The sequence below is a fragment of the Copadichromis virginalis genome, linkage group LG18 (assembly GCF_057382275.1).
Source record: "Copadichromis virginalis isolate Kocher_CV1m ecotype Utaka linkage group LG18, C_Virginalis_male_GT1.1, whole genome shotgun sequence".
Lineage (NCBI taxonomy): Eukaryota > Metazoa > Chordata > Actinopteri > Cichliformes > Cichlidae > Copadichromis > Copadichromis virginalis.
The window spans coordinates 18,006,870-18,029,978 of NC_140635.1; the positions used below are offsets into that span (position 1 = coordinate 18,006,870).

At 36.1% G+C, this 23,109-nt stretch overlaps 1 protein-coding gene across 1 annotated transcript in view; it reads left to right on the forward strand.

The window, feature by feature from the left end:
- Positions 1-19,835, forward strand: part of LOC146687630 (RING finger protein 11-like) — a 39,209-nt gene extending 19,374 nt beyond the window's left edge. The window contains exon 3 of the mRNA XM_085439438.1: positions 19,604-19,835. Coding sequence (XP_085295564.1) covers positions 19,604-19,775 — 172 coding nt within the window. The 3' untranslated portion in view covers positions 19,776-19,835. The remainder of the gene's footprint in view (positions 1-19,603) is intronic.
- The last annotated feature ends 3,274 nt before the right edge of the window (positions 19,836-23,109 follow it).

A 23,109-nucleotide genomic window follows, 5' to 3' on the forward strand; every position in this document is an offset into this window, starting at 1 on the left:
ATACCATGCTCTTCTGATTTTCAAACGAACCTTCTGAGCCATTTTAACATTAGAGTCTATGGAAGAGTTGGAGGGAGGAGGCTGTGCATTGGTGACATTTATGAAAGAACCATAACACCTAGGACAATAGTAAACACATTGGATGAAAGAGGACAGCCATGGCTACGTTTTGAGGGTAAAATCATACCTGTAGAGCAAACGCTGCGGACACAGCAGCAGTTTTAAAAAAGATTTTAAGATTAATTTTTTTGCTCCTCTCACTCTAGCAGTTGAGCTGCCTCACTCTAGCTCCAACATTCCGTCCCATACACACCCATTATAAACTCTGAAACGGGTGAAAAAACATCATGAAACTTAAACTGGAACTGAAGAAAAAGTATAATAGATATTGAAAAGATAAATACAAGTTGAATAGTTGAATGTCTTGTCTTCGTTTTAAAGTTTGAATGGTGGCTCTATGTCAATGTATGTGGAAGTAGTAAGAGTTTAAAAATGAGTAAGTTGAATGAGAATTTGAAGGGTCTCCCCATTGAAATACATGGGAAATTTTTGTTGAATAAAGTTGAATAAAATTAAAAATATAAATGTTAAAAATGAGAAAAATAGAAGCAGTCATGTCCAAAATAATAGGAATCTAACGATGTTTGAATGGTTTTTCTAAGTTGAACGGTTTTGAAGGAGTAGGCTTTCAAAAAACGTACGGAATAAGAAAATATAATAATAACTAGAAAGTGCATTTTCTGAAGAAACTGCAGTGTGAATGCTTGAATCTGAATGTATGCACTGAAATGAATTAATTGCTGAATTTTGAGTTAAAAATTTTGAATGAGATAAAAAAAAAAACCCGAATTTAACCTGAAAACAACAGTGCTGAACTGCTAAAAGCTGAAGGTTACACAGAAGAAGAAGTTGGAAAAAAGCTGAAAATGTTTTAATTGTAAATTAGAAAAACCTAAGAAATGAGAAAAGAACATTTAGAGTCAGAAAACATCTGAAAGAATATTAAAAGGTCATATTCTTTGAATCACTGAATGACTAAAATGTGATCCCTCCACTTGGACCCACACAGTTTAAAAAGTTTACATCTCTGAGCTTTGAAAGACAAGATGTTGGAAAAAGAACAACGATGGCGACGTTTTGAGGGTAAAATGATGGCTTTAACACTGTGGACACAGCAGCAGTTGAAAGAGAAGTGTTTAAGATGAATTTTGGCAGAGTGGCAGAGAGAGCTCGTTAAGCAGGCAGGTGTGAGCCTGGTTGCTATAGTGACCGCACCCAATGGCTCCATACACACGTACACAGACATGCGCTTCACTTTTGCTGCTTAAAATGAACAGAAAAGTCAGGCCGAAACAAATCGCTCCCAAATGAAAAGTAAAAGTCGTATTGACAAAATTCTTTCACCGTGAGCGACAGCAATGTCTAGTCTACCAAATTCTCAGTTTTCATGCCTGTGGAGCTTATTATATGGACGTGGTGACAGTGGAAAGACACCATGCTCTTCTGATTTTCAAACGAACCTTCTGAGCCATTTTAACATTAGAGTCTATGGAAGAGTTGGAGGGAGGAGGCTGTGCATTGGTGACATTTACGAAAGAACCATAACACCTAGGACAATAGTAAACACATTGGATGAAAGAGGACAGCGATGGCTACGTTTTGAGGGTAAAATCATACCTGTAGAGCAAACGCTGCGGACACAGCAGCAGTTTTAAAAAAGATTTTAAGATTAATTTTTTTGCTCCTCTCACTCTAGCAGTTGAGCTGTCTCACTCTAGCCCCAACATTCCGTCCCATACACACCCATTATAAACTCTGAAACGGGTGAAAAAACATCATGAAACTTAAACTGGAACTGAAGAAAAAGTATAATAGATATTGAAAAGATAAATACAAGTTGAATAGTTGAATGTCTTGTCTTCGTTTTAAAGTTTGAATGGTGGCTCTATGTCAATGTATGTGGAAGTAGTAAGAGTTTAAAAATGAGTAAGTTGAATGAGAATTTGAAGGGTCTCCCCATTGAAATACATGGGAAATTTTTGTTGAATAAAGTTGAATAAAATTAAAAATATAAATGTTAAAAATGAGAAAAGTAGAAGCAGTCATGTCCAAAATAATAGGAATCTAATGGTGTTTGAATGGTTTTTCTAAGTTGAACGGTTTTGAAGGAGTAGGCTTTCAAAAAACGTACGGAATAAGAAAATATAATAATAAAGATTAGAAGAACAATACTGTGAATGCTTTTCAAGCATTCACACTAATAAAGATTAGAATAACAATACTGTGAATGCTTTTCAAGCATTCACACTAACTAGAAAGTGCATTTTCTGAAGAAACTGCAGTGTGAATGCTTGAATCTGAATGTATGCACTGAAATGAATTAATTGCTGAATTTTGAGTTAAAAATATTGAATGAGATTAAAAAAAAACAAAAAAAAAACGAATTTAACGTGAAAACAAAGGTGCTGAACTGCTAAAAGCTGAAGGTTACACAGAAGAAGGAGTTGGAAAAAAACTGAAAATGTTTTAAATGTAAATTAGAAAACCCTAAGAAATGAGAAAAGAACATTTAGAGTCAGAAAACATCTGAATGAATATTAAAAGGTCATATTCTTTGAATCACTGAATGACTCAAATGTGATCCCTCCACTTTGATCCACACAGTTTAAAAAGTTTAAATGCCTGAGCTTTGAAAGACACGGTGTTGGAAAGAGAACAATAATGGCGACAATTTGAGGGTAAAATGATGGCTGTAAGACTGTGGACACAGCAGCAGTTGAAAGAGAAGTGCTTAAGATGAATCTTGGCACAGTGGCAGGCAGAGCTCGTTAAGCAGGCAGGTGTGAGCCTGGTTGCTATAGTGACTGCACCCAATGGCTCCATACACACGTACACAGACATGCGCCTCACTTTTGCTGCTTAAAATGAACAGAAAAGTCAGGCCGAAACAAATCGCTCCCAAATGAAAGGTATAGGTCGTATTGACGAAATTCTTTCACCGTGAGCGGCAGCAATGTCCACTCTACCTAATTCTCAGTTTTCATGCCTGTGGAGTTTATTATATGGACGTGGTGACAGTGTAAAAACACCATGCTCTTCTGATTTTCAAACCAACCTTCTGAGCCGTTTTAACATTAGAGTCTATGGAAGAGTTGGAGGGAGGAGGCTGTGCATTGGTGACATTTACGAAAGAACCATAACACCTAGGACAATAGTAAACACATTGGATGAAAGAGGACAGCCATGGCTACGTTTTGAGGGTAAAATCATACCTGTAGAGCAAACGCTGCGGACACAGCAGCAGTTTTAAAAAAGATTTTAAGATTATTTTTTTTGCTCCTCTCACTCTAGCAGTTGAGCTGTCTCACTCTACCCCCAACATTCCGTCCCATACACACCCATTATAAACTCTGAAACGGGTGAAAAAACATCATGAAACTTAAACTGGAACTGAAGAAAAAGTATAATAGATATTGAAAAGATAAATACAAGTTGAATAGTTGAATGTCTTGTCTTCGTTTTAAAGTTTGAATGGTGGCTCTATGTCAATGTATGTGGAAGTAGTAAGAGTTTAAAAATGAGTAAGTTGAATGAGAATTTGAAGGGTCTCCCCATTGAAATACATGGGAAATTTTTGTTGAATAAAGTTGAATAAAATTAAAAATATAAATGTTAAAAATGAGAAAAATAGAAGCAGTCATGTCCAAAATAATAGGAATCTAACGATGTTTGAATGGTTTTTCTAAGTTGAACGGTTTTGAAGGAGTAGGCTTTCAAAAAACGTACGGAATAAGAAAATATAACTAGAAAGTGCATTTTCTGAAGAAACTGCAGTGTGAATGCTTGAATCTGAATGTATGCACTGAAATGAATTAATTGCTGAATTTTGAGTTAAAAATATTGAATGAGATTAAAAAAAAACAAAAAAAAAACGAATTTAACCTGAAAACAAAGGTGCTGAACTGCTAAAAGCTGAAGGTTACACAGAAGAAGGAGTTGGAAAAAAACTGAAAATGTTTTAAATGTAAATTAGAAAACCCTAAGAAATGAGAAAAGAACATTTAGAGTCAGAAAACATCTGAATGAATATTAAAAGGTCATATTCTTTGAATCACTGAATGACTCAAATGTGATCCCTCCACTTTGATCCACACAGTTTAAAAAGTTTAAATGCCTGAGCTTTGAAAGATACGGTGTTGGAAAGAGAACAATAATGGCGACAATTTGAGGGTAAAATGATGGCTGTAACACTGTGGACACAGCAGCAGTTGAAAGAGAAGTGCTTAAGATGAATCTTGGTACAGTGGCAGGCAGAGCTCGTTAAGCAGGCAGGTGTGAGCCTGGTTGCTATAGTGACCGCACCCAATGGCTCCATACACACGCACACAGACATGCACCTCACTTTTGCTGCTTAAAATGAACAGAAAAGTCAGGCCGAAACAAATCGTTCCCAAATGAAAAGTAAAAGTCGTATTGACAAAATTATTTCACCGTGAGTGACAGCAATGTCTAGTCTACTGAATTCTCAGTTTTCATGCCTGTGGAGTTTATTATATGGACGTGGTGACAGTGGAAAGACACCATGCTCTTCTGATTTTCAAACCAACCTTCTGAGACATTTTAACATTGGAGTCTATGGAAGAGTTGGAGGGAGGAGGCTGTGCATTGGTGACATTTATGAAAGAACCATAACACCTAGTACAATAGTAAACACATTGGATGAAAGAGGACAGCGATGGCTACGTTTTGAGGGTAAAATCATACCTGTAGAGCAAACGCTGTGGACACAGCAGCAGTTTTAAAAAAGATTTTAAGATTAATTTTTTTGCTCCTCTCACTCTAGCAGTTGAGCTGTCTCACTCTAGCCCCAACATTCCGTCCCATACACACCCATTGTAAATTTTGAAACGGGTGAAAAAACATCATGAAACTTAAACTGGAACTGAAGAAAAAGTATAATAGATATTGAAAAGATAAATACAAGTTGAATAGTTGAATGTCTTGTCTTCGTTTTAAAGTTTGAATGGTGGCTCTATGTCAATGTATGTGGAAGTAGTAAGAGTTTAAAAATGAGTAAGTTGAATGAGAATTTGAAGGGTCTCCCCATTGAAATACATGGGAAATTTTTGTTGAATAAAGTTGAATAAAATTAAAAATATAAATGTTAAAAATGAGAAAAATAGAAGCAATGTTGTCCAAAATAATAGGAATCTAACGATGTTTGAATGGTTTTTCTAAGTTGAACGGTTTTGAAGGAGTAGGCTTTCAAAAAACGTACGGAAAAATAATAAAATATAATAATAACTAGAAAGTGCATTTTCTGAAGAAACTGCAGTGTGAATGCTTGAATCTGAATGTATGCATTGAAATGAAATAATTACTGAATTTAAGTTAAAAATTTTGAATGAGATAAAAAAAAAAAAACCCGAATTTAACCTGAAAACAAAAGTGCTGAACTGCTAAAAGCTGAAGGTTACACAGAAGAAGAAGTTGGAAAAAAGCTGAAAATGTTTTAATTGTAAATTAGAAAAACCTAAGAAATGAGAAAAGAACATTTAGAGTCAGAAAACATCTGAAAGAATATTAAAAGGTCATATTCTTTGAATCACTGAATGACTAAAATGTGATCCCTCCACTTGGACCCACACAGTTTAAAAAGTTTACATCTCTGAGCTTTGAAAGACAAGATGTTGGAAAAAGAACAACGATGGCGACGTTTTGAGGGTAAAATGATGGCTTTAACACTGTGGACACAGCAGCAGTTGAAAGAGAAGTGTTTAAGATGAATTTTGGCAGAGTGGCAGAGAGAGCTCGTTAAGCAGGCAGGTGTGAGCCTGGTTGCTATAGTGACCGCACCCAATGGCTCCATACACACGTACACAGACATGCACCTCACTTTTGCTGCTTAAAATGAACAGAAAAGTCAGGCCGAAACAAATCGTTCCCAAATGAAAAGTAAAAGTCGTATTGACAAAATTCTTTCACTGTGAGCGACAGCAATGTCTAGTCTACCAAATTCTCATTTTTCATGTCTGTGGAGTTTATTATATGGACGTGGTGACAGTGGAAAGACACCATGCTCTTCTGATTTTCAAACGAACCTTCTGAGCCATTTTAACATTAGAGTCTATGGAAGAGTTGGAGGGAGGAGGCTGTGCATTGGTGACATTTATGAAAGAACCATAACACCTAGTACAATAGTAAACACATTGGATGAAAGAGGACAGCCATGGCTACGTTTTGAGGGTAAAATCATACCTGTAGAGCAAACGCTGCGGACACAGCAGCAGTTTTAAAAAAGATTTTAAGATTATTTTTTTTGCTCCTCTCACTCTAGCAGTTGAGCTGCCTCACTCTAGCCCCAACATTCCGTCCCATACACACCCATTATAAACTCTGAAACGGGTGAAAAAACATCATGAAACTTAAACTGGAACTGAAGAAAAAGTATAATAGATATTGAAAAGATAAATACAAGTTGAATAGTTGAATGTCTTGTCTTCGTTTTAAAGTTTGAATGGTGGCTCTATGTGAACGTATGTTGAAGTAGTAAGAGTTTAAAAATGAGTAAGTTGAATGAGAATTTGAAGGGTCTCCCCATTGAAATACATGGGAAATTTTTGTTGAATAAAGTTGAATAAAATTAAAAATATAAATGTTAAAAATGAGAAAAATACAAGCAATCATGTCCAAAAGAATAGGAATCTAATGGTGTTTGAATGGTTTTTCTAAGTTGAATGGTTTTGAAGGAGTAGGCTTTCAAAAAACGTACGGAATAGATAATAAAATATAAGAATAAAGATTAGAAGAACAATACTGTGAATGCTTTTCAAGCATTCACACTAATAAAGATTAGAAGAACAATACTGTGAATGCTTTTCAAGCATTCACACTAATAATAAAGATTAGAAGAACAATACTGTGAATGCTTTTCAAGCATTCACACTAATAAAGATTAGAAGAACAATACTGTGAATGCTTTTCAAGCATTCACACTAACTAGAAAGTGCATTTTCTGAAGAAACTGCAGTGTGAATGCTTGAATCTGAATGTATGCACTGAAATGAATTAATTGCTGAATTTTGAGTTAAAAATATTGAATGAGATAAAAAACAAAACAAAAAAAACAACCGAATTTAACCTGAAAACAAAGGTGCTGAACTGCTAAAAGCTGAAGGTTACACAGAAGAAGAAGTTGGAAAAAAACTGAAAATGTTTTAAATGTAAATTAGAAAACCCTAAGAAATGAGAAAAGAACATTTAGAGTCAGAAAACATCTGAATGAATATTAAAAGGTCATATTCTTTGAATCACTGAATGACTAAAATGTGATCCCTCCACTTGGACCCACACAGTTTAAAAAGTTTACATCTCTGAGCTTTGAAAGACAAGATGTTGGAAAAAGAACAACGATGGCGACGTTTTGAGGGTAAAATGATGGCTTTAACACTGTGGACACAGCAGCAGTTGAAAGAGAAGTGTTTAAGATGAATCTTGGCAGAGTGGCAGAGAGAGCTCGTTAAGCAGGCAGGTGTGAGCCTGGTTGCTATAGTGACCGCACCCAATGGCTCCATACACACGGACACAGACATGCACCTCACTTTTGCTGCTTAAAATGAACAGAAAAGTCAGGCCGAAACAAATCGTTCCCAAATGAAAAGTAAAAGTCGTATTGACAAAATTCTTTCACTGTGAGCGACAGCAATGTCTAGTCTACCAAATTCTCAGTTTTCATGTCTGTGGAGTTTATTATATGGACGTGGTGACAGTGTAAAGACACCATGCTCTTCTGATTTTCAAACGAACCTTCTGAGCCATTTTAACATTAGAGTCTATGGAAGAGTTGGAGGGAGGAGGCTGTGCATTGGTGACATTTATGAAAGAACCATAACACCTAGGACAATAGTAAACACATTGGATGAAAGAGGACAGCCATGGCTACGTTTTGAGGGTAAAATCATACCTGTAGAGCAAACGCTGCGGACACAGCAGCAGTTTTAAAAAATATTTTAAGATTAATTTTTTTGCTCCTCTCACTCTAGCAGTTGAGCTGCCTCACTCTAGCCCCAACATTCCGTCCCATACACACCCATTATAAACTCTGAAACGGGTGAAAAAACATCATGAAACTTAAACTGGAACTGAAGAAAAAGTATAATAGATATTGAAAAGATAAATACAAGTTGAATAGTTGAATGTCTTGTCTTCGTTTTAAAGTTTGAATGGTGGCTCTATGTCAATGTATGTGGAAGTAGATACAGTTTAAAGAGGAGGAAGTTGAATGAGAATTTGAAGGGTCTCCCCATTGAAATACATTATAAATTTTTGTTGAAAAAAGTTGAATAAAATTAAAAATATAAATGTTAAAAATGAGAAAAATAGAAGCAATGTTGTCCAAAAGAATAGGAATCTAACGGTGTTTGAATGGTTTTTCTAAGTTGAACGGTTTTGAAGGAGTAGGCTTTCAAAAAACGTACGGAAAAATAAAATATAACTAGAAAGTGCATTTTCTGAAGAAACTGCAGTGTGAATGCTTGAATCTGAATGTATGCACTGAAATGAATTAATTGCTGAATTTTGAGTTAAAAATATTGAATGAGATTAAAAAAAAACAAAAAAAAAAACGAATTTAACCTGAAAACAAAGGTGCTGAACTGCTAAAAGCTGAACGTTACACAGAAGAAGAAGTTGGAAAAAAACTGAAAATGTTTTAAATGTAAATTAGAAAACCCTAAGAAATGAGAAAAGAACATTTAGAGTCAGAAAACATCTGAATGAATATTAAAAGGTCATATTCTTTGAATCACTGAATGACTAAAATCTGATCCCTCTGCTTGGATCCACACAGTTTAAAAAATGTAAAAGTCTGAGCTTTGAAAAACAGTGTTGGAAAGAGAACAACGATGGCTACGTTTTGAGGGTAAAATGATGGCTTTAACACTGTGGACACAGCAGCAGTTGAAAGAGAAGTGTTTAAGATAAATCTTGGCAGAGTGGCAGGCAGAGCTCGTTAAGCAGGCAGGTGTGAGCCTAGTTGCTATAGTGACTGCACCCAATGGCTCCATACACACGTACACAGACATGCGCCTCACTTTTGCTGCTTAAAATGAGCAGAAAAGTCAGGCCGAAACAAATCGCTCCCAAATGAAAAGTATAGGTCGTATTGACAAAATTCTTTCACCGTGAGCGACAGCAATGTCTAGTCTACCTAATTCTCAGTTTTCATGCCTGTGGAGTTTAATATATGGACGTGGTGACAGTGTAAAAACACCATGCTCTTCTGATTTTCAAACCAACCTTCTGAGCCATTTTAACATTAGAGTCTATGGAAGAGTTGGAGGGAGGAGGCTGTGCATTGGTGACATTTATGAAAGAACCATAACACCTAGTACAATAGTAAACACATTGGATGAAAGAGGACAGCCATGGCTACGTTTTGAGGGTAAAGTCATACCTGTAGAGCAAACGCTGTGGACACAGCAGCAGTTTTAAAAAAGATTTTAAGATTAATTTTTTTGCTCCTCTCACTCTAGCAGTTGAGCTGCCTCACTCTAGCCCCAACATTCCGTCCCATACACACCCATTATAAACTCTGAAACGGGTGAAAAAACATCATGAAACTTAAACTGGAACTGAAGAAAAAGTATAATAGATATTGAAAAGATAAATACAAGTTGAATAGTTGAATGTCTTGTCTTCGTTTTAAAGTTTGAATGGTGGCTCTATGTCAATGTATGTGGAAGTAGTAAGAGTTTAAAAATGAGTAAGTTGAATGAGGATTTGAAGGGTCTCCCCATTGAAATACATTATAAATTTTTGTTGAATAAAGTTGAATAAAATTAAAAATATAAATGTTAAAAATATGAAAAATAGAAGCAGTGTTGTCCAAAAGAATAGGAATCTAACGGTGTTTGAATGGTTTTTCTAAGTTGAACGGTTTTGAAGTTATAGGATTACAAAAAACGTACGGAATAGATAAAATATAATAATAATAATAACTAGAAAGTGCATTTTCTGAAGAAACTGCAGTGTGAATGCTTGAATCTGAATGTATGAACTGAAATGAATTAATTGCTGAATTTTGAGTTAAAAATATTGAATGAGATTAAAAAAAAAAAAAAAAAATCCGAATTTAACCTGAAAACAAAGGTGCTGAACTGCTAAAAGCTGAAGGTTACACAGAAGAAGAAGTTGGAAAAAAGCTGAAAATGTTTTAATTGAAAATTAGAAAAACCTAAAAAATGAGAAAAGAACATTTAGAGTCAGAAAACATCTGAATGAATATTAAAAGGTCATATTCTTTGAATCACTGAATGACTCAAATGTGATCCCTCCACTTTGATCCACACAGTTTAAAAAGTTCAAATGCCTGAGCTTTGAAAGATACGGTGTTGGAAAGAGAACAATAATGGCGACAATTTGAGGGTAAAATGATGGCTGTAACACTGTGGACACAGCAGCAGTTGAAAGAGAAGTGCTTAAGATGAATCTTGGTACAGTGGCAGGCAGAGCTCGTTAAGCAGGCAGGTGTGAGCCTGGTTGCTATAGTGACCGCACCCAATGGCTCCATACACACGTACACAGACATGCGCCTCACTTTTGCTGCTTAAAATGAACAGAAAAGTCAGGCCGAAACAAATCGTTCCCAAATGAAAAGTAAAAGTCGTATTGACAAAATTCTTTCACTGTGAGCGGCAGCAATGTCTAGTCTACCAAATTCTCAGTTTTCATGTCTGTGGAGTTTATTATATGGACGTGGTGACAGTGGAAAGACACCATGCTCTTCTGATTTTCAAACGAACCTTCTGAGCCATTTTAACATTAGAGTCTATGGAAGAGTTGGAGGGAGGAGGCTGTGCATTGGTGACATTTATGAAAGAACCATAACACCTAGTACAATAGTAAACACATTGGATGAAAGAGGACAGCGATGGCTACGTTTTGAGGGTAAAATCATACCTGTAGAGCAAACGCTGTGGACACAGCAGCAGTTTTAAAAAAGATTTTAAGATTAATTTTTTTGCTCCTCTCACTCTAGCAGTTGAGCTGTCTCACTCTAGCCCCAACATTCCGTCCCATACACACCCATTATAAACTCTGAAACGGGTGAAAAAACATCATGAAACTTAAACTGGAACTGAAGAAAAAGTATAATAGATATTGAAAAGATAAATACAAGTTGAATAGTTGAATGTCTTGTCTTCGTTTTAAAGTTTGAATGGTGGCTCTATGTCAATGTATGTGGAAGTAGTAAGAGTTTAAAAATGAGTAAGTTGAATGAGAATTTGAAGGGTCTCCCCATTGAAATACATGGGAAATTTTTGTTGAATAAAGTTGAATAAAATTAAAAATATAAATGTTAGAAATGAGAAAAATAGAAGCAGTCATGTCCAAAATAATAGGAATCTAACGGTGTTTGAATGGTTTTTCTAAGTTGAACGGTTTTGAAGGAGTTAGATGCCAAAAAACGTACGGAAGATGATATAATAACTAGAAAGTGCATTTTCTGAAGAAACTGCAGTGTGAATGCTTGAATCTGAATGTATGCACTGAAATGAATTAATTACTGAATTTAAGTTAAAAATCTTGAATGAGATAAAAAAAAAAAAACCCCGAATTTAACCTGAAAACAAAAGTGCTGAACTGCTAAAAGCTGAAGGTTACACAGAAGAAGAAGTTGGAAAAAAGCTGAAAATGTTTTAATTGTAAATTAGAAAAACCTAAGAAATGAGAAAAGAACATTTAGAGTCAGAAAACATCTGAAAGAATATTAAAAGGTCATATTCTTTGAATCACTGAATGACTAAAATGTGATCCCTCCACTTGGACCCACACAGTTTAAAAAGTTTACATCTCTGAGCTTTGAAAGACAAGATGTTGGAAAAAGAACAACGATGGCGACGTTTTGAGGGTAAAATGATGGCTTTAACACTGTGGACACAGCAGCAGTTGAAAGAGAAGTGTTTAAGATGAATTTTGGCAGAGTGGCAGAGAGAGCTCGTTAAGCAGGCAGGTGTGAGCCTGGTTGCTATAGTGACCGCACCCAATGGCTCCATACACACGTACACAGACATGCGCCTCACTTTTGCTGCTTAAAATGAACAGAAAAGTCAGGCCGAAACAAATCGTTCCCAAATGAAAAGTAAAAGTCGTATTGACAAAATTCTTTCACTGTGAGCGACAGCAATGTCTAGTCTACCAAATTCTCAGTTTTCATGTCTGTGGAGTTTATTATATGGACGTGGTGACAGTGGAAAGACACCATGCTCTTCTGATTTTCAAACGAACCTTCTGAGCCATTTTAACATTAGAGTCTATGGAAGAGTTGGAGGGAGGAGGCTGTGCATTGGTGACATTTACGAAAGAACCATAACACCTAGTACAATAGTAAACACATTGGATGAAAGAGGACAGCGATGGCTACGTTTTGAGGGTAAAAGCATACCTGTAGAGCAAACGCTGCGGACACAGCAGCAGTTTTAAAAAAGATTTTAAGATTAATTTTTTTGCTCCTCTCACTCTAGCAGTTGAGCTGCCTCACTCTAGCCCCAACATTCCGTCCCATACACACCCATTATAAACTCTGAAACGGGTGAAAAAACATCATGAAACTTAAACTGGAACTGAAGAAAAAGTATAATAGATATTGAAAAGATAAATACAAGTTGAATAGTTGAATGTCTTGTCTTCGTTTTAAAGTTTGAATGGTGGCTCTATGTCAATGTATGTGGAAGTAGATACAGTTTAAAGAGGAGGAAGTTGAATGAGAATTTGAAGGGTCTCCCCATTGAAATACATGGGAAATTTTTGTTGAAAAAAGTTGAATAAAATTAAAAATATAAATGTTAAAAATGAGAAAAATAGAAGCAGTCATGTCCAAAATAATAGGAATCTAATGGTGTTTGAATGGTTTTTCTAAGTTGAACGGTTTTGAAGGAGATAGAGTACAAAAAACGTACGGAATCCATAATAATAAAATAGAATAAAGATTAGAAGAACAATACTGTGAATGCTTTTCAAGCATTCACACTAATAAAGATTAGAAGAACAATACTGTGAATGCTTTTCAAGCATTCACACTAATAATAAAGATTCGAATAACAATACTGTGAATGCTTTTCAAGCATTCACACTAATAATAATAATAAAGATTAGAAGAACAATACTGTGAATGCTTTTCAAGCATTCACACTAATAACTAGAAAGTGCATTTTCTGAAGAAACTGCAGTGTGAATGCTTGAATCTGAATGTATGCATTGAAATGAAATAATTACTGAATTTAAGTTAAAAATTTTGAATGAGATTTTAAAAAAAAACCCCGAATTTAACCTGAAAACAAAAGTGCTGAACTGCTAAAAGCTGAAGGTTACACAGAAGAAGAAGTTGGAAAAAAGCTGAAAATGTTTTAATTGTAAATTAGAAAAACCTAAGAAATGAGAAAAGAACATTTAGAGTCAGAAAACATCTGAAAGAATATTAAAAGGTCATATTCTTTGAATCACTGAATGACTAAAATGTGATCCCTCCACTTGGATCCACACAGTTTAAAAAGTTTACATCTCTGAGCTTTGAAAGACAAGATGTTGGAAAAAGAACAACGATGGCGACGTTTTGAGGGTAAAATGATGGCTTTAACACTGTGGACACAGCAGCAGTTGAAAGAGAAGTGTTTAAGATAAATCTTGGCAGAGAGAGAGAGAGAGAGAGAGAGAGCTCGTTAAGCAGGCAGGTGTGAGCCTGGTTGCTATAGTGACTGCACCCAATGGCTCCATACACACGACACAGACATGCACCTCACTTTTGCTCCTTAAAATGAACAGAAAAGTCAGGCCGAAACAAATCGTTCCCAAATGAAAAGTAAAAGTCGTATTGACGAAATTCTTTCACCGTGAGCGACAGCAGCTTCTAGTCTACCAAATTCTCAGTTTTCATGTCTGTGGAGTTTATTATATGGACGTGGTGACAGTGGAAAGACACCATGCTCTTCTGATTTTCAAACGAACCTTCTGAGCCATTTTAACATTAGAGTCTATGGAAGAGTTGGAGGGAGGAGGCTGTGCATTGGTGACATTTATGAAAGAACCGTAACACCTAGGACAATAGTAAACACATTGGATGAAAGAGGACAGCCATGGCTACGTTTTGAGGGTAAAATCATACCTGTAGAGCAAACGCTGTGGACACAGCAGCAGTTTTAAAAAAGATTTTAAGATTAATTTTTTTGCTCCTCTCACTCTAGCAGTTGAGCTGTCTCACTCTAGCCCCAACATTCCGTCCCATACACACCCATTATAAACTCTGAAACGGGTGAAAAAACATCATGAAACTTAAACTGGAACTGAAGAAAAAGTATAATAGATATTGAAAAGATAAATACAAGTTGAATAGTTGAATGTCTTGTCTTCGTTTTAAAGTTTGAATGGTGGCTCTATGTCAATGTATGTGGAAGTAGTAAGAGTTTAAAAATGAGTAAGTTGAATGAGAATTTGAAGGGTCTCCCCATTGAAATACATTATAAATTTTTGTTGAATAAATTTGAATAAAATTAAAAATATAAATGTTAAAAATGAGAAAAGTAGAAGCATTCATGTCCAAAAGAATAGGAATCTAACGGTGTTTGAATGGTTTTTCTAAGTTGAGCGGTTTTGAAGGAGTGAGATGCCAAAAAACGTACGGAATATATAATAATAATAATAATAATAACTAGAAAGTGCATTTTCTGAAGAAACTGCAGTGTGAATGCTTGAATCTGAATGTATGCATTGAAATGAATTAATTGCTGAATTTAAGTTAAAAATGTTGAACGAGATGAAAAATACAGAAATTTTCACCTGAAAACAAAAGTGCTGAACTGCTAAAAGCTGAAGGTTACACAGAAGAAGAAGTTGGAAAAAAGCTGAAAATGTTTTAATTGTAAATTAGAAAAACCTAAGAAATGAGAAAAGAACATTTAGAGTCAGAAAACATCTGAAAGAATATTAAAAGGTCATATTCTTTGAATCACTGAATGACTAAAATGTGATCCCTCCACTTGGATCCACACAGTTTAAAAAGTTTAAATGTCTGAGCTTTGAAAGACAAGATGTTGGAAAGAGAACAACGATGGCGACGTTTTGAGGGTAAAATGATGGCTTTAACACTGTGGACACAGCAGCAGTTGAAAGAGAAGTGTTTAAGATGAATCTTGGCAGAGTGGCAGGCAGAGCTCGTTAAGCAGGCAGGTGTGAGCCTGGTTGCTATAGTGACCGCACCCAATGGCTCCATACACACGACACAGACATGCACCTCACTTTTGCTGCTTAAAATGAACAGAAAAGTCAGGCCGAAACAAATTGTTCCCAAATGAAAAGTACATGTCGTACTGACAAAATTCTTTCACCGTGAGCGACAGCCATGTCTAGTCTACCTAATTCTCAGTTTTCATGCCTGTGGAGCTTATTATATGGACGTGGTGACAGTGTAAAGACACCATGCTCTTCTGATTTTCAAACGAACCTTCTGAGCCATTTTAACATTAGAGTCTATGGAAGAGTTGGAGGGAGGAGGCTGTGCATTGGTGACATTTATGAAAGAACCATAACACCTAGTACAATAGTAAACACATTGGATGAAAGAGGACAGCCATGGCTACGTTTTGAGGGTAAAATCATACCTGTAGAGCAAACGCTGCGGACACAGCAGCAGTTTTAAAAAAGATTTTAAGATTAATTTTTTTTGCTCCTCTCACTCTAGCAGTTGAGCTGCCTCACTCTAGCCCCAACATTCCGTCCCATACACACCCATTATAAACTCTGAAACGGGTGAAAAAACATCATGAAACTTAAACTGGAACTGAAGAAAAAGTATAATAGATATTGAAAAGATAAATACAAGTTGAATAGTTGAATGTCTTGTCTTCGTTTTAAAGTTTGAATGGTGGCTCTATGTCAATGTATGTGGAAGTAGTAAGAGTTTAAAAATGAGTAAGTTGAATGAGGATTTGAAGGGTCTCCCCATTGAAATACATTATAAATTTTTGTTGAATAAAGTTGAATAAAATTAAAAATATAAATGTTAAAAATATGAAAAATAGAAGCAGTGTTGTCCAAAAGAATAGGAATCTAACGGTGTTTGAATGGTTTTTCTAAGTTGAACGGTTTTGAAGGAGTGAGATGCCAAAAAACGTACGGAATATATAATAATAATAATAATAAAGATTCGAATAACAATACTGTGAATGCTTTTCAAGCATTCACACTAATAACTAGAAAGTGCATTTTCTGAAGAAACTGCAGTGTGAATGCTTGAATCTGAATGTATGCACTGAAATGAATTAATTGCTGAATTTTGAGTTAAAAATATTGAATGAGATAAAAAAAAAACAAAAAAAAAACCGAATTTAACCTGAAAACAAAGGTGCTGAACTGCTAAAAGCTGAAGGTTACACAGAAGAAGGAGTTGGAAAAAAACTGAAAATGTTTTAAATGTAAATTAGAAAACCCTAAGAAATGAGAAAAGAACATTTAGAGTCAGAAAACATCTGAATGAATATTAAAAGGTCATATTCTTTGAATCACTGAATGACTCAAATGTGATCCCTCCACTTTGATCCACACAGTTTAAAAAGTTTAAATGCCTGAGCTTTGAAAGATACGGTGTTGGAAAGAGAACAATAATGGCGACAATTTGAGGGTAAAATGATGGCTGTAACACTGTGGACACAGCAGCAGTTGAAAGAGAAGTGCTTAAGATGAATCTTGGTACAGTGGCAGGCAGAGCTCGTTAAGCAGGCAGGTGTGAGCCTGGTTGCTATAGTGACCGCACCCAATGGCTCCATACACACGCACACAGACATGCGCCTCACTTTTGCTGCTTAAAATGAACAGAAAAGTCAGGCCGAAACAAATCGCTCCCAAATGAAAAGTAAAAGTCGTATTGACAAAATTCTTTCACCGTGAGTGACAGCAATGTCTAGTCTACCTAATTCTCAGTTTTCATGCCTGTGGAGCTTATTATATGGACGTGGTGACAGTGGAAAGACACCATGCTCTTCTGATTTTCAAACGAACCTTCTGAGCCATTTTAACATTAGAGTCTATGGAAGAGTTGGAGGGAGGAGGCTGTGCATTGGTGACATTTATGAAAGAACCATAACACCTAGTACAATAGTAAACACATTGGATGAAAGAGGACAGCCATGGCTACGTTTTGAGGGTAAAATCATACCTGTAGAGCAAACGCTGCGGACACAGCAGCAGTTTTAAAAAAGATTTTAAGATTAATTTTTTTGCTCCTCTCACTCTAGCAGTTGAGCTGCCTCACTCTAGCCCCAACATTCCGTCCCATACACACCCATTATAAACTCTGAAACGGGTGAAAAAACATCATGAAACTTAAACTGGAACTGAAGAAAAAGTATAATAGATATTGAAAAGATAAATACAAGTTGAATAGTTGAATGTCTTGTCTTCGTTTTAAAGTTTGAATGGTGGCTCTATGTCAATGTATGTGGAAGTAGTAAGAGTTTAAAAATGAGTAAGTTGAATGAGGATTTGAAGGGTCTCCCCATTGAAATACATTATAAATTTTTGTTGAATAAAGTTGAATAAAATTAAAAATATAAATGTTAAAAATATGAAATTTAGAAGCAGTGTTGTCCAAAAGAATAGGAATCTAACGGTGTTTGAATGGTTTTTCTAAGTCGAACGGTTTTGAAGGAGTTAGATGCCAAAAAACGTACGGAATATATAATAATAATAATAAAGATTCGAATAACAATACTGTGAATGCTTTTCAAGCATTCACACTAATAAAGATTCGAATAACAATACTGTGAATGCTTTTCAAGCATTCACACTAATAAAGATTAGAAGAACAATACTGTGAATGCTTTTCAAGCATTCACACTAATAAAGATTAGAAGAACAATACTGTGAATGCTTTTCAAGCATTCACACTAATAATAATAATTATGTGCTTTGCTGTTTTTTTTTCCTGCATTTCTGTAAAATGATATATTTGAAAATTCTTGGATAATAACAGTTTTTATATCTTAACATTATAAATATTATTTTGGCTAAAGAGTTTGGTTATATTTATAGATTAACCATTATAGAAACATGAAAATAATTTTTGGTAGTTACCAATACTGTTAATTTTGGGCAGCTGTGACATAAACCTTACACCAGGTATTGTTCTAATAAATAAGCATTATGGGTTTTTTTTTTCATAACTGCTGTTGTACATAAGCAAGCATAATGTGTTTAAGTGACTGGGCAAGGATAGAAACATTTTAAATGTCTAGTGTCTCCATGGTGTACTGGTTAACATGTTATTCTTACTCATGAAAGAGCCCCAGTTTGAAACCAGAGGAAGACACAAACAGAGGGTCAAAAGCTAGTGCACTGCCTGTGCTGTTCCCAAGCATGGGTAAATGGGAGGTTTACATCAGGAAGGGCATCTGTTGTAAAATCTGTGCCAAATCAAACATGTGGATCCATCCACTGTGGTGACCCATTGGGGACAATAAGAGAGCAGTTGAACGTAGCTTTAAAAGGACTGAAAATGAGACTGAAATGAATTTAAAAACCAAACTGAAACGAACAAATCCAATCTGGAAACGTACCGTGGATAAAATTAGTTGAAAACAAAGAGTCAAAGCGAAATAAAATAAAATCTAATTAGAAAATACAAAACTATAATAACCGACAATTGATTTCGGATACCTGTGGGAAGTCTTTTTTAGAACCTGTAATATAATGTTCGTGAGGGGCCGACACTGTTGCTGACAGTTATTCTTGTGTGTGGTTCATTGTGTGTTAAAAGCCATGTGATGTGTCCCGGCAGTGTACATGCAGTGCCAGCCAACCGAAACAAATAAAATGCTGGGACTTCTTTCCCTCCTGGGTCTCTGCTCTTTGTTGTGGTCAGGTTTTTTAGGGGGGGATAAACATTTTTGTCCCTGTAGTTTTCCCACTTCTTTGTGCATTCCCTCACATCCATCCCAATGGTTTCAGTAATCTCCCTCCAGGAGAGCATGCTTATGTTGATGCTTATGTTGGTGATTATTATTCCTTATACTAATGCTATGAATATTATTCTCTCACTGATACATTTAAAAACAGTGGTGAAAAAGTAGCTGGATACGCAGAGGATTATTTGACTGTATTGAACAGACATGTGTAGTTCAATTTCTAGGGTGCAGATCAGGTTAATGCCTTAGATTTACCACTGAATAAATCCCCAATTCAACGCAAAGTCTAAATCAACCTTTAGTTGTGTGGACATTTTTACGGGTTAATGATTAACTACTGACTATAAATTGGATCTGTAAAATCATAAGCTGTGTAATTGTTTTAGTTAGACTGATCAAACAAAGTAGATTAGAATGAGCGCTGGGTCTGTCTCGTCACAACTTCCAGTGACTTAGAGCTGAAAATCAGAGGGTATAAATGGAGAATATTTTGACATTTTATTATTAAACAGTCAATGATGAATTGATAACGTGTAACTGCGCTACATTAAAGCATGAATAATTTCAGGTTTAGGAGAACACTTCATGTAGAAAGTCTGAGAAGATTTCTGCTGTCGTGTGTTTACGCGGACTGTTTTATCTGTTTTCAGATGCGTGATCTGTATGCTGGACTTTGTTTATGGGGACCCCATCCGGTTCTTGCCATGTATGCACATCTACCATATGGACTGTATAGATGATTGGCTTATGAGATCCTTCACCTGCCCCTCCTGCATGGAGCCTGTGGATGCTGCCCTGCTCTCCACCTACGAGACCAACTGAATTTTCCATCCCTTCTTCAACCGAATCGATATATCAAACACGACCCCCTCCAGCTCCCAAAACCCAGCAGCTGCCCTCTTATAGAGTGAGAGGAGCTGAAAGAAAAAAAATGAAAGTGTTGGCTTTTGTCTTGCACTTTAAAAGTTTCCCACTCACCTAACGTTGGCCTTTCATACCCCTGGTCTGATTCCAGATTGAGCTGGTCTTAAACATCTGTTACACAAGTCGGTAAAAGACAGGTGTCCCAGCGACCCTGCATGGTTGTGTTTCTGTGTTTCTGTCATGCCTAGGCACTCTCCAGCTTTGCCGCTAACAGCGAGCATGTGGCATTTGTGTCTAAAAGAGCTGTTTGGTGACTGCGTTTCCACTCGAGCGGGTCTCAGTGGCGTTCTCCCCATCGGCCAGCACCTTTATTCATCACTGATCACGACTTAAATGAATAATTTGGTAAACAAATTATTGATGAAAATGCTCGGATGATTTGCCAGATATGTGTTGGCAACAGTAAAGAAGACCTTTCAAACATATTGATCTGTTAAACACATTAAAGTAGCCCTGCCCTTTGGATATGTGGGAATACACTGCTGACATTTACACTGTTGGTGTAGAGAAGAAGCCAAACACGATTACAAAAAGAAAACACTTTACAGAAGTCACCCAAAGTGTAAAAGTATACAGTGGTGTACTTTACTTATATCAAAACTACTTCATATGTGTCTTTAGCCGTTCCTCTAAAAATATATTTTGAATTGAAGGGAAAACAAAGTAGAGTTTTGTAATGTTTGACCAGACGATGTGTTGTAGCTGACGGCCAGTGTAAAGGGCTCATTTGTGCATGGGCAGGTGGATCAGTCAGTGGAAATTAGAAGCGCTTGCACACACTCTTCATCTGATCCAGAGATTTGCACTTTACTCCTAGGACATTATGTAAAACAGTATATTAATATATGTACATTATAACCTTGCACTATCAATACTTCATTCCTTTTATCTCCTGAGATGCAAAAGTTATATAGCTGATAAGGATGTTTTTAAAGCCGTCAGTAGTCACTTATCACATTGAAGTAATCCTAAACACGCATTTCATGAAATCTGTGATTCATGGTTTTGTGCAATTTCTTTGATCTTTTTTTCTTTGTGTGTGTGTAATTGAAGGGACAGAGGCTTGCTCAGCTTTAAAGGAATGGTTTGACATTAAAGCTTCTTCAAATTCTTGTTGAGAAGAATTTTTAATTTCTCATAGCTCTATTAATGATTTCTGATTGGACTAATTTCCAGCTCCAAATGATTATTTGGGGGTTTTCTTTATAGAGTAACTTTGCAGGATTCTGATTGGCTGGCCCTTTAGAACAAAAGGTATTTACAGCACGTGTTTGTGGCTTGTGTGGTCGCAGCTGCAGCCGTGCACGTGACTGTATTAAAAAATCTGCTCTCGCCGACTTCATACAGATCCAAGAGTAGAAAAAATGCTTGAAACCAAGCCTCTAGAGCAGACTGAGTCTGACTCGGGTGTAACACCCACATATTCTTCATTAAATGAAGCTTTTCTCCATAGTTAATATGAGCACCACCGATTTAAAAAGTGTGTTTGTGACAGAAAGTAAGAGATCAACAACATTTTAAATACAGAGGGAGAACGTTCTAACCTGGATCTCACCGAAGTCCAAACCCACACCAGCATGTTCACCATCATCATTTGTTTCCATCTGAAGATGAACAAACAAGATTGAAGTTGTTTCATGATTTAATTTTATTGTGGTTTTTGTGCTCTGTAGACAGAGCCGGGTGAGCTGTTCCCACGCTTTATGCTAAGCTAATTGCATTCCCTAATCCAGCTTCATCCCTAACAGAGATAACCTTTGTCTCTAAGCAAATAATGTTGAACTGTTCCTTTAATAAAGAAGCATTGTGTGGCATAGCTGGTTAATTCTGAATCTACATGAATACAGTTTTAAATTCTACACAAATATTGATCACATTTCTTTTTTGTTTTGTTGCGCATTATTGTCTTTATTTCTGTAGTAGACGTTACATTTATTGCTTTACTTTTTACTTGTGCTGTTTTGGTGGTGGTGGTGTCGGTGTCTCTTTCACATTTTCTGTTATGTGTGTAAAACCCATCTTGTATTGAAGTATCCAGCTGTTTGGTACTGTCTGGTCGTGCAAACCTGTCCTGGCTGAATTTTCAGAGTGTGAGAGTTTTTTTTCTCTCATGGTGTGACAGTTAAACCTGAGATCATCTTTTTCACTGAGCTTTCCTTTGCTGTGTTTTCATGAATATTTCTTTATAATCTTCTTTTGTTTTGTTTTTTTGGATGGCTAAGGACCCTTTGTGTAAATAAAATAATAATAATAATTAAAAAATTGAAAAATGATATGCGGTTTTGGTTTATTACCACAGAAGCATCCATTGACTTACCCCGAAACTGCTCACATCAGCCAGTGAAGTGGCTAAATAATGGGGCAGATTTGTAGCCCTGTGATTACCAAAGTAAGAGATTACAGAAAACACAAAAGCAAAAACACTCCTTTTGAGATTTTTCATTAATGCAATCCTCAAATCTGGCAGTGGAGTGGAGAACGTGACTACATAATGAGCGCTGTGTGATTTGACTGATGTAGCAACTCAGGCAAAGCCACTTTGTTTCCTCCGCTTGCATCAGCTGCCGAGGAAAACATGAGCACGGTTGGTGCCCGTTTCAAGCGTTTCTATATGTGACGCTCAAATATCTGAGATTGGAATTACAATTGCAAAAACCACAAATTTAAATCCTTGTTTTAAGCACGATAAAATGTGGCATATAAAGGCTGCGCGTCCATTTCTTAAGCACCTTTTGAGACGAATACATTGCAACATGCGCTTTGTTTCCTCAGATATAAGAACCGACACAGTTAATCAGCTTTGCAGTGCTGCAAGATCTGCGTGCCTTTACTGTTTTTAGATTAAAACTCAAACAACTTTGACAAACACGAGGACAGACGTGGAAAGGTCCCCTATTCGTTTGCGACCATAATGAGATTTTTGTGTGGCAACATATTAAAATTGTACTAATGCCTCAAGAGTTTAGGCTGAAGGATTAGTTGAACTGCTCGTATATGCATCGCTTACTGAGAGAATGCTTGATTTACTCCTCCCTCATAAATAAAAAACAAAGTCTTTTTGTCTCAGTAGGCAGTCGTGGAGCTGGCAGGAATGCAGTGTTGCTCAAAAATTTGAAAGAAGCAACGCAATACAACAGAGAACTTAAACCTCAGATGAAAGGCAAAATACTTTGTCACTCTGTGAGTAGCAAATGAACATGGTGTAACAGATCAACACAAAATAAGAATTGCA